This window comes from Castor canadensis, chromosome 4 (assembly GCF_047511655.1).
Source record: "Castor canadensis chromosome 4, mCasCan1.hap1v2, whole genome shotgun sequence".
Lineage (NCBI taxonomy): Eukaryota > Metazoa > Chordata > Mammalia > Rodentia > Castoridae > Castor > Castor canadensis.
In genome coordinates this window covers 91,170,022-91,182,844 of record NC_133389.1, presented here as the reverse complement: position 1 = coordinate 91,182,844, position 12,823 = coordinate 91,170,022, and the positions used below count along the sequence as shown (strand labels likewise).

Genomic DNA, 12,823 nt, shown 5'->3' with positions numbered 1-12,823 from the left:
ATTGCTGGATCAAATGGTAGATCGATGTCCATCTTTTTAAGTAGCCTCCAAATTTTTTTCCAGAGTGGTTGTACTAGTCTACATTCCCACCAACAGTGTAAAAGGGTTCCTTTTTCCCCACATCCTCGCCAACACCTGTTGTTGGTGGTGTTGCTGATGATGGCTATTCTAACAGGGGTGAGGTGGAATCTTAGTGTGGTTTTAATTTGCATTTCCTTTATTGCTAGAGATGGTGAGCATTTTTTCATGTGTTTTCTGGCCATTTGAATTTCTTCTTTTGAGAAAGTTCTGTTTAGTTCACATGCCCATTTCTTTATTGGTTCATTAGTTTTGGGAGAATTTTGTTTTTTAAGTTCCCTGTATATTCTGGTTATCAGTCCTTTGTCTGATGTATAATTGGCAAATATTTTCTCCCACTCTGTGGGTGTTCTTTTCAGTTTAGAGACCATTTCTTTTGATGAACAGAAGCTTTTTAGTTTTATGAGGTCCCATTTATCTATGCTATCTCTTAGTTGCTGTGCTGCTGGGGTTTCATTGAGAAAGTTTTTACCTATACCTACTAACTCCAGAGTATTTCCTACTCTTTCTTGTATCAACTTAAGAGTTTGGGGTCTGATATTAAGATCCTTGATCCATTTTGAGTTAATCTTGGTATAGGGTGATATACATGGATCTAGTTTCAGTTTTTTGCAGACTGCTAACCAGTTTTCCCAGCAGTTTTTGTTGAAGAGGCTGCTATTTCTCCATCGTATATTTTTAGCTCCTTTGTCAAAGATAAGTTGCTCATAGTTGTGTGGCTTCATATCTGGATCCTCTATTCTGTTCCACTGGTCTTCATGTCTGTTTTTGTGCCAGTACCATGCTGTTTTTATTGTTATTGCTTTGTAATATAGTTCCTATTAACCTTTGATATCAATTATTGTTTCTGCCTTTCTCTTCTCCACAATATAATCTTCCAAAAGTACCAGTGTTCCTAAAGACACTGCTAAAAACTGAATGGGCTTCCTGACCTGTCAGTGAACACAGTGAAAACTCCCATCTGGTTCTGCTCTCCTCTTCGTGGCCCTGGGCAGAGATAGGCCTTTGTTCAGGCTCATCTCCCACTCAGAACTGCCTTTCTCCTCCACACTGACTTTCCAAATATTGATGCTTTCTTTCTAGGGTGTTTTCCAGCCCACACTGTCATCCCACTTTTCTGACATCTGCTTGCATAAAAATCATGTATTTTGTTTCTTCTATTTTGTCTTAATTTATGTTCTTTGTAACAGTTCAATGAAAGTTCTGAAAGGGAATATGGTATCTTTCTGATGAATGAATAAATTAATGGAATAATAGTATTTCTGGAGTGAATTTCATGTTCTCTTTTAATGAGAAAAAGGGCTTATGTAGTCTGAACTATAAATTTTGAAGGCATTTGTGTGTTATGAACATTGAAGACAAACTTTAGACTTTTTTCTTGCTTATTTTTGTTAGATTTTCTCCACAAAGTGTGCTATGAAACGAGTCTCTTGTTCCTTTGCCTTCAACCCAAAGACAGACTATTGCAAGTAACCTGGCCCTTAAGTGAATAAAGTGTAGCCACCTCCAGTGACTATGGTGTCAGAAGCAAAAACTGGAATGTAGAATTCCATAAAGGATTTTGTGTTGTTTGTAACAGCAAGACGCTCTTTGGAAAGGCAATAATTTTGAAAGACTGCAACTGCAATGTAATAGATATCTTAATGATTTGGGACACTGAAACGGGATATTTAAAACTAGGTCTTTAAAAGTGGTAGAGTGCCTGCCTAGCAAGCATGAGGCCCTGAGTTCAAACACCAGTACTAGCAAAAACAAAAAACCCTACGACTTTTATTGAGGAACTTACACTATTATTGGGAAGATAGGATTTCCATAAGGAAAATAATTATGAGGTTAATAATGCTAAACAGAATGAAATTGAACAAGAACTTTCATCACCCTTGTACTAGCGTTTGAACCCATGGTTACACTTGCTAGGCAAGCACCCTACCACTTGAGCCATGCTCCCCTTTTTGCTTTAGTTATTTTTGAGATAGGGTTTCACTTTCTGCCTGGCCAGTCCTGCTTGTTGAACCCCTGATTTTTGCTTTCCTTTATAGCTGGGATGAGAGGTATGCACCACTGTGCCCAGCCATTGGTTGAAATGAAGCCTCACACATTTTTGCCCATCTCACCTTGAACCACAATTCTCCTGACCTCTGCCTCCCAAGTAGCTAGGATTAAAGCTTGAGTCATCATGCCAGGCCTTCATGTCCAGACTAGAGACGAAGAGTTGAAGCTAAGAGGAGATGATCAACGTGGCTAACGTCACATAGTTGGTACTCTGTGGAGAAGAAATTTGAACTAGTTTCTGCCAGACTCCAAAGCCTGTGCTCTTTCCATTTGGTGTTGATGCATCCTTTCTTCTGTACCACAGCAGAACCTCCAAAGCAATGGCAAACTATTATCATTCTTAATTTAAAACGTATGTGAAGAACCAAGCCTGAAGGGAATGTAGGATCTTCTCCCTTTTGAAAATATTGTTTTAAAAACTATTATAATATTTTATATATAAAAGAAGGAAACAGGTGATAGTAAAAGCAGAGTGTGCTATATTTGAAATACCCACTGATTTTCTGGCTCACATATAATAAATTATTTCTTTTCTCTTGAAGGCAATTATATGGAACAAGCAAGATGAATAAAAATAAACTGATTCATGATTTCCTGGAAGTTGTTTCAAGAGGTGATGTGGAACTCATCTGTGACCATATCACTAAGGTCCACTCCATCCTTGGGAACCTTGACTTTCAGCACCCAAAGACTGGGAATACACCTCTTATTACTGCAGCAGAAGAAAATCTAACAGAGGTACAGGAGGAGGGAGAAAAAGAGCAGTTCCCCACCAATGAGCAGGGCATATTTACATTTGGTTTCCAGAGCATGGAGACTTCTTGTTGCTCAACCAAATGAACTTCCAGTGTTTCCAGTTCATCCAAAGCCCTATGTCAGCCAGTGGCAAGGTCATTATTACTACCGTTATCTACTTTGGCTTACTCTTTAGTGGCCACGGCTACACTTTGGTTAGCACACAGGCTTAACTTGGCTTTTTTTAAAGGAGTCTACTTTAATCCAGGTCATTTCCTGCTTGTTAACATGACAGCACCTATTAAATTTTCATCTGATTTTAATATAAGTGGTAAGGGACTTTTCCAAGGAAGTAGGGCTAATCACAAGAATCTACCTATATTTCTTTGAGTCAGTTTCTCACTCGCCAGTGAGTTTTGCAAACTGCTAACCCAGCCCAGGAAGAGCCTGAAATTTGCCAGTGCTTCATCTACAGTTTCCCTAGACTTATCTCTAGTCTCAGGAAATCTCCCCCAAAAGGTTCAAAATCCATTGTTTCTATTGTTTTAGGATAGCCAAAATCTGCTACAAAAAATTCTGATACCTTCTCACTGTCATTGACTAAGGTGGTCAGCAGGAAGGGATGAGCTGTAAGACAGCTCTCAGTGCTCTTCTTTCACAAGCTCTATGCTTTACCATATCTCCCAAGTGGACCAGCCAAAGTTCAAAGTTTGCATGGTTTCTGTCCATACCAATCACGCATTTTTCTCCTTTCAGTCTTTTCTGGTTTTCACTCTTTTCAGTGAAGTTGCACATTTCTGTAACTGTGGTCTAAAAGGGACAGAATCTTTTCCCCACCTAAGATGGATCTTGGTATTGTCACTATGGGATGAAGCTGAGGCTAACTGCCCGATTGGTGAGGAAGAGAATACCCACAGGAGTTAGCAAAAACCAGAGCACTGTCTGAGCAGCTGTCTTTGAACTTATTTCTTAGTATTCAACCTGCCTCCACCTCCCAGACCTTCCTCATCCACTGTCAATAAAGTAGAAGATATTTGTTGCCCAATTGACCATAAAACTTGCCCAACATGTTTGCCACCATTTCCCCTGAACCTTCTTTAAATCCTGTTAATTAACCCATGAAGACTTCATTCTTTCTCTGTGATTCCTGTCTCTCTGTCTTCTCATCTTTTTTTTTTTTTTTTTTTTTTTTGCAAAAACTCTCAACTACGAAGCACTTGAGACTTTTCCTCACTTGTAAACTAACAGATTACCATAGTTCCTAGATTCTGGCAGAAAACATGAGACTCCCAGACCAGAGACAACAACAGTTGGCTACCTTTATTATTGAGTAAGAAACAGAGTATCAGGCTTTCCTTCTGTCTCCCAAGCTCCAAAGTGCCCAGGGCAACTTGAAAAGGGCCATGTGGTACCTGCACATGCATATTGCATTAGAGAAGAGGGATGTCAAATTCCAGGAACCTTAATCTCTTACAATGGACACGAAACATGTCTCTCCATTGTTCCAGAGGGAGATGCTATATTTGTCTCCCAAGGCTCTCCACTATAACATAGTGTAGAACGAGGCAGTCCAGTGCCTCTGCTCTGCTCACAAGCCCTGCAGGCACACAAGTGATCTGTGGAGAATTGTTTTCCAACAGCCTTTCTAAAGAATGATATACTGATTTAATTCTCACTGTCTGCACTTCCTCACATCTTTGAACTACTGCACCCTGGCATCTTCCTCTATCATTTCAGTGAAACTGCTCTTGTCAGTATCCTCTACAATGTCCTTGGTCACTTTCAGCACTTAGAGCAACATTTGGACACCAATTTTCTTAAAATGTTTCCTTCCATTGGCTTCCTTCTGGCTTTCCCCCTGACCTCTGTGGCAACTTTTTCCCAGGCTCCTTTATGGATTCTTGTCACCCCATAGGTATTAAATCCCTCAATGAGGTGGAGATGGCACTTAATTCTGTAATTCAAGCCCATATCTCTGACCTGAATTCCTGTGTATATACTGTGTTGAGCTTGCAACCAAATATTTCCCCTTGAATATTATAGAGATCCCAAATACATGTCCAAAACTGTCTTCATCGTCTTTCTCCCAAACCTAATCCCTCTAGGAATACCTACATCTTTGCTGCCCAGCTTATTAAAGAGCATCACCATCTATCTTAACTTATTTATTCACTCATTCATAACATATTTACATGATAAGATCACTTACATTCTGATGTTTTTCCTTTTTCTTTTTTTTTTTATTTGAAACAGGGTCTTGCTGTACAGCCCATACTGGCCTCAAACTTATGACCTTCCTGCCTCCACCTCCCAAGTGCAGTGTGTGCACCACATCTGACAAATAAACAAATGGCACTTAAATAAACTACAAATTGCTATTAGTGCTTTGAATTAACCAATAGACATATCACCTCTTTTGATAAGGTGGTCAGGAAAGTCCTCACTGATGTGGTTACATTACTGCTAACACAGATAATGGTAAGGGATGACGTTTGAAGAGCAGTTGGGACAGAGGGAATAACAAGGACAAAGACTCTTCTTTGGGGTTGTACTGGGGGCTTTGCACTTGCAAAGTAGGCACTCTATCGTTTGAGCCACACCTCCAGGACAGAGGCTCTTTTTGGAAAAAAAAAGTGTACCTATTTGAGGTATAGAAAGTTGGCTAGAGCTTGCTGAGGGAGAGTGAAGAGTGGCACAAGATGAGGCTGGAAAGGCTGAGTCAGAAAGTCTTGCAAAGGCATTTTTTTAAAGCAGATTTATTGGGATATAATTCATATGCCAATTCTCTTGACTAAATACCTTGGAGAGGAATTCCTGAATTATATGCTAACTCAATGTTTCATCATTTAAGGAACTTCTAGACAGTTTTGCAAAGTGTCTGCACCATTTACATTTCAACCAGCAGAAATAGTGCTATGAGGTTCCATGTTTTCCACATCTTTGCCACCACTTGCTGTTATCTGAATTTTTGATTCTAGCCATTCTACTGGGTGTCATGAAAAGGAATTTGGAAATGGAAAGACCTATGAAAGACTATTCTATTGGTTCAGGCAAGGGAGCATGACAGCCTGGTCTGCAGTGGCAGTAGAACAGATAGATAAAAACAGACCCAAATCTGAGAGTTATCCTTGATTTCTAGCTCAGTTAGCTTCCATGCCTAATTGATGTGCATGGCCCATCAACTCTCCCTCCTTAAGGTTCCTAGGTTACGTCTACAGCACCCTCCTGTCCACTGTCACTTCCTTTACCAGTTGCCGTCATCCCTCCATGAGGCTCCTGCACCGGTTTCCTCACTGACTTCTTTCATTCGACTCTTGTCCCACATCAGTTTATTTCGGCAGTCAGAGTGATTTTTCTAAAATAATGTTTGGATCATATTGTTTCCTTGATTAAAATCTTTCATTGGGTCTCCATTGCCCTGTACACACAGCCTTAATTCCTCAAAGGGATTTGCGAAGTGTTTCAGGATTTAGGGATTGCTAACTTAACCCACATCTCCTTCCTTCCTTCTATCCTGAGCCCAGCCATACATAACTCCATCTGCAGTTTGGATGTTATTTTCCTCTTGTCTACTGTCCTTTAGTCACACGATAGCCTTTGTTTGGAAAAATCTTTCCTCCAGTCACTCATTGCTTGTTAAATGAGTCTAATTCCTGGGACATCAATTTAGACATGACTTTCCCAGAAGCCTTCCTGGACTTTTCAAGACAGCTTAATGATGTTCACTCCACTTCAGTCTCATGTATTTACCTGTTTACCTTACATTCATCACACTGTGGTACAAGTGCCCTTCTATCTACCTCTGCTCCTCACTAGACTGTAAATGACTTAAAAGCAGCTCATTTTGCTCATTGTTGGGGTCTCAGCACCAAGGACAGTTCTTGACACACACTGGGCACCCAGTCCTTATGTATGGAATAAATGATTACTTCACCAATTTAAGTCTAGTTTACGCTCTCCGTAGAATTTCTTGTAGAAATATTTGCAACATTCAAGAATATATAAGCCTGAGCTAGGGGTATAGTCCAGCAATAGAGCACTTTCCTACAAAGTGCCAGGCCTTTGGTTTCATATTTTTAAATTATAGACTATTATAAAACTTCAATGCTGTGTGGATTTTTAATCTAAAATACTCATAGATCTTTAGTCTAAAAAAATAGTACCCAGAAATCATCCATATCACAGAAATTTTTTTCTTGGCAGTAATGGGGTTTGAACTCAGGGCTTCACACTTCTAACACTTGAGACACTCCACCAGCCCTGTTTTGTGTTGGATATTTTTGAGACAGGGTCTTGCAAATATTTGCCTGGGCTGCCTTCGAACTGTGATCCTCTGATCTCTGCCTCCTGAGTAGGTAGGAGTACAAGCGTGAACCAGTAGCACCTGGCTTCACAGAGATTTTTGTTTCTCAAATTTAAAGAGGCAAATAGAAGTTGCCTGCATTCAAATTAATCTTTTTTGGGGGGCATGGTGCTGGGGATCAAATCGAGGGCCTTATACATGCTAGGTAAGCACTCTGCCACTGAGCATTTTTATTTCCCTTTCACTCTTCTTCCCTTTATCATGAATCAGAGCCACATCTAAGTTGGTTTTTCTATCCAGCTCTGAAGGTACATTTGGTATTCTAAAATACGATACAAGAATGCTGTTGTGTTGCAGGTCGTTGGATTGCTTCTGGAAAAGGGAGCTGACATCACCCTTTGCAATTACAACAACCAAACTGCAGTCCATGTAGCTAACTGTGATATCCAAAGACAACTTTTGGCAGTCAGTGGAATCCAGGCTCCCCAAATGCAGCTTCTACAAAGTTCATGGCGAGGTGACCTTGAGCAACTTCAACACTTACTGGTCAGTGAAATTGATGTTCATTGGGTGGGAGGGCAGGTGATAAGAATAGATTACATATGACTCCTTTCAAAGAAAAATAAGGTTTTTTTCAAAAAAAATAAGTTATTTTTCAATATAATCCCAGGAAGTTTCAGACAGGATAAATATGAGAAAGAAACAGGATGAATTGGGGCATGGCTCAAGTGGTAGAGTGCTTAGGCACATGTGAAGCCTGAGTTCAAACACTAGTAAAGAAAGAAATAAACGAAAGAAAGAAAGAAAGAGGACACTGGGATGGACAACAAGATAATAAAAGAGCCTAATAGGAGCCTATTTCCACCTTCCTCCAGCTGAATGCTAGAAGGCAGGCAGTACGCCTGGGAAATGATGTGCTCTCAGGAAGTTCCCAGAAGACTAGTGTCCTCTTGCTCAGAGGAGTTCCCTTGACATCATTGCCATTTGTACAATTGCTGTTTAGATCCCTTTGGACCAGAAGCAGTTATTATCTTTATCCTGAAAAGGGAATCAGAGAGCCCGTGCCTTGCATAATATTTAGTTGCCACTAAAGGACGTAAAAGTATCCATGTTTAAAATGCTGTCTTTTGGGGATATCGATCCTTTTATTTAGAATTTACTACCTATAGATATTTCCCCCCAAAGCCCCTTACAAAATCACATGCATAAACTTGGACGCTCATAACTAGCAATTGCCTGTTCTTGGCATTTACCTTCAAAGATACTGTCACACCCATGTGACCTTCCAGCTGAAAGAAAATCAATTGCTGCTAGGAAACAGTTTCTTCTAATCCCTTACGGTAAAGACACAAACAGCTAAAGAAGTGAAAGATATTCTAGTCACATACAGTTCAAGGATAGATATAACAAAACCAAAGTATGCTTTAAATTCTTTTGTTTTACTAGATGATAGTCTAAAATTGCCATGTATCATGAACAGAACATGTCTTTCTTTTTTTCTGAAAGACAATACATTTTATTTTAATGGTATTCTTGACAGATAAACTTGTAACTCAATGTCTATTTTCTTAGCCACCTTTGTCACCTCTGAAGATTTAGCAACCTAGCTTAAGAACTAGTGCCTGTAAACTATCCAAAGCTTAATCAACAGATACTAAACTCCTGTGTTATTGTAAACCGACTTTCAGCTCAAAAGTTTTATATTGGTTCTAGCTAATAATAAACATTGATATAAGAGGTAGTTTCTGCTCAGAGACTGAAAAAAATTGACTAATTAATTCCCACAGCACCCTGCTGAAGTAATAGCATTATCTCTATTTTGTCCCTAGAGAAGCTGAGATAGAGACACTGACTGTACTACAATGGCAGAAAGTGAAATAGAGATGGAAATTAATGAGTTACTTTGGTGTATAAAATGAGCAATTTGGATATTTTGGTCTTCCAGTGACTTTTCAGTTCTTAATTGTCCAAATTAAATTTTACTTTCATTAAAGTGACTAATAACATCCATATATCTACCTCCACCTAACTATATAAATACAGTTAAATGAGCTGTCTTATTATTCCAAAAATTCATTCATTCAATAAATATTTATTGAACATATACTGTGTATTCGACACTGTGCTGAATGATTTTCATATTCTTTCTTTTGAATCATCAAAACAACTCTGCAAGGAAGACACCATTATTCCAAGCTTACAGTTCAGTACTCTGAAGATCAGCAAGTTGTCAGATTTTGCAAAAAAATATATATAGGATACCCAGTTAAATTTAAGTTTCAGATAAACAACAAATAGTTTTTAGTATAAGTGTGTTGCAAATGAAAATTATTCATCATTTAATAGGGCATCCCTTATTTTATCAAGGTGACTTCATCAACCATTTAAAATGGTGTCATTGTATAACCTTTTTGGGAGGTTAAATAATGGAGCTAAGACTGAAAACCAGGTCTGCCTATCTTTCAGGGTTGTGTTCTTTCACTTTATTAACTCCCTCTCAAGATACAAATTGAGAAAGAATGTATTGAAATTAAGGCTGGGGGTGTAGCTCTGTGGTAGTATAAATGCTTTCATGCAAGGCCCTGGGTTCAATTCCCAGCACCTACCCCCCAAAAAAACAAAAGTTCAAATGAAAAATTTTTTAAGCAACAAACATGCAAAGATTAATTTAAGTAGCTATATGGTAAAAACACAATGGAAATAAAGCCCCATGTTTTTGAAGGCATCCGAAGAGTTCCTGGATATAAATTTCCCAAACCAACATGGCCTGACCTCTCTGATGCTGGCCGTGAGAGACGTGGACCTGTTTGAGAGTCTTGATATGTTAACAGTCTACAGACCTGCGGAAGTTCTGTCTGAGCTCCTTAGGCATCGTGCGTGAGTATGAGTGGTTGGTCAGTCAGCACCAGCTGAGGGGTATCTATTCCACTGTTATCTACAGAAGTCACATGGAAACCTGGACATATAGATTGTTTTCATATGTGTGTGTGTGGGGGGGGGTTGGTTTTGTTTTATTTTGTTTTTCCAGTGCTGGAAAAACAAACCCAAGGCCTCTTGCATGCTAAGCAAGTGCTCTCCCACTGATCTACATTCCCAGCCGTCTCTTATTATATTAAATGCATACACATCATTATGAAAGTGACTTCACAATCGCAAAGGATGCACAAGTGTTAAAATTTGCTGTCTATTATTCTTAAGTTACCCAGGTCTTTGTATTATTTGTTTAAATAATTACTGTTTGGGTAGTTATTGTGAATGTCAAATTATTCTTGACTATGCAGCTGCCTACCTCTAAGATGTTACTAATTATTTTGAAAAGCATTGTCAATCTATCAAAAGTGATTTATTATAGTGATTTTCAGTTATCTGAAAATGATTATTTGCCAAATGCAAGTAACAACTTTTAAAAAAAGGGTTATTTAAGCAGTTTCTCATGTGAGAATTGTACTTTTCTACTACTTTTCTAGTACTTTTCTACTTCTCTTTTCTACTACTCTTACCTAGCTATCTTATCATCAGGTAAGAGCAGATGGTCCAGTTTGTTTCTCAGTGTTTCATATGAATTTTATTAAAAAAAAAAAAAGAGGAGGGAACTTCAAGAAAAAAAAAGCATGGTCAAGGATGTGAATTATTATAAAAGTATTGTTGTAAGGAAATGAAAATGGAATTTTGCAACTATCTCAGACTTAGTATCAAGAAACTGCTTGGAGTGATTGTTAAAAATGCATATTGCTAGACACCACTCATGAGATGATGTCTGATAGGTTTGGATTGAGGTCCAAGACTATAGAAGATTAAAGATGTCATGTAGAGAAACACTGGTCTAGGGATACGGGCAAACAGAGGTTCCAAAGTCAATGACTTTGCTTAAGGCTATATTTTCAAAACAGTGGCAGCCCTCCAATTCTAGTTCTATGCTATTTCTTTTGAATTATAGCCTTTGATGGATGTCAGTAGCAACAAAAAGACTCAAACTGAAAGGATTTAGGTTGGAGATCCATGATCAACTTGCTGCTTGTCCCAGGATGTGACAAAGAGAGTGGTTTCCTTCACTATAATCTGTTAACAGGATTCTCATCATTTACCCTATGGATCTCTCTGAGCCAGTATCTAATGGTAGAATTCAGTATAGTGGAGAGAGAATAAGATGTTCCTGGTGTTGGAAGAAGCCCTAAGATCAGCCAGTAGTGCTCAACAAAATCAGAGCAAGGGAAGGAAGAATTTAATGATAATGTGGAAAAGGACACTGGATTTTATGACAAGATGGCTCTCTCAGTCAAGAAGCTGTAAAAAAAATCGCATAATTTATTTTATTTTGTAGTGCTGGGCATTGAACCCAAGATCTCACACATTCTAGGCAAGCATTCTTCCACTGAGCAATACCCCCAAGTTAATTTTAAGGAGAAATTCTAGCTGGGCACTGGTGGCTCATACCTGTAATCCTAGATACTCAGGAGGCAGAGATCAGGAGGATTGTGGTTCAAAGCCAGCCCAAACAAATAGTTCAAGAGACCCTATCTCGAAAAACCCTTCACAAAAATACAGTTGATGGAGTGGCTCAAGGTAAATGTCCTGAGTTCAAGCCCCAGTACTGCAAAAAAAGGAGATTCTGTGCCATTCCACTATTTTGAATGATAAGAGAAGTAACTATTACCTTTTAGAAAAAAAAAATGTCAAGTGAGTCAGCAATACCTAAGTATTGGAAAGAAAAAAATCAAATCAGCTTTTTGGAATGATAAAACAATAGTTTATTAAGATATTTTTATTTTATTTATGCATCATTAAATTATTAAAAACTTTGTCCAAAGTTAGAAAGTTTCTGCAAATCTTAGAATGTCCTTAGAATAGAGGTAGGAACAAAATATAGAGACTATTTCTCTTATTTAAAATCTTGAAAAATTATCCCCTCTATCTTGTTCATTTTGAAGTCATTAGTATTCCCCAACTACATAGGCTAACTTTTTATTTACTTGATGTTGATGGCTCTCCCTCCCGTGGTTTCCTTTTCAACAGATTTAACTAAATAATCTTTGATGCTGATTCTATTCTTTCTAGAGATCCCAAACTCTGTGATTTCCGTGGAAAATCAGCAATACATTATGTGTCACAAATACAGAGTTTGAGGAAACAGCAGTTATTGGACATCCTCATGAATTCTATGCCCAAACCAGGTAAATATTACTATTACACACACACACATTTCCCAACTAAATTAGCTCTTTGTTTTTTTACATGTGTTTGATGGATCCTTTAATTAAATCAAGCCAACAACTATTTATGGAGCAGTGACTCTATAAAGCCCATGACTGCATGCTCGGAGGCTACAAAGATGTCTAATGCAGGCTCCAAACTCTTGAAAGTGTACAGTATGGTCAGGGGTGCATCATGTAAGTCAGAGCTGCTTGACTTTATTGTTTGAAGTTTTTTAAAAAAATACTTCTGGGGCAGGAGACAAGGTTCTACCTAAGAAGTTCTCATGGAACAAGTAAGACTCCATCTGATCTTGAAACAGGAAGAAATTTGATTTTGTGTAGTAGAGGCACCATGCTCTGAGTAACCTGGGGTTATCCCAGGGGCTATTGTAGAGACTGGAACAGAAAGTGCATGTCAGAGAAAAAAGAAACAAAAGATTGGATTCAGAAAGAAACTGGGTTC

At 38.5% G+C, this 12,823-nt stretch overlaps 1 protein-coding gene across 1 annotated transcript in view; it reads left to right on the top strand.

Moving 5' to 3' along the window:
• Nucleotides 1-2,688: 2,688 nt before the first annotated feature.
• The window catches only part of Map3k19 (mitogen-activated protein kinase kinase kinase 19), a 53,494-nt gene continuing 43,359 nt past the window's right edge, over nt 2,689-12,823 (top strand). The window contains exons 1-4 of the mRNA XM_020168413.2: nt 2,689-2,868; nt 7,526-7,714; nt 9,891-10,045; nt 12,224-12,339. Of these exons, the coding sequence (XP_020024002.2) occupies nt 2,695-2,868; nt 7,526-7,714; nt 9,891-10,045; nt 12,224-12,339 (634 nt within the window). The 5' untranslated portion in view covers nt 2,689-2,694. The remainder of the gene's footprint in view (nt 2,869-7,525; nt 7,715-9,890; nt 10,046-12,223; nt 12,340-12,823) is intronic.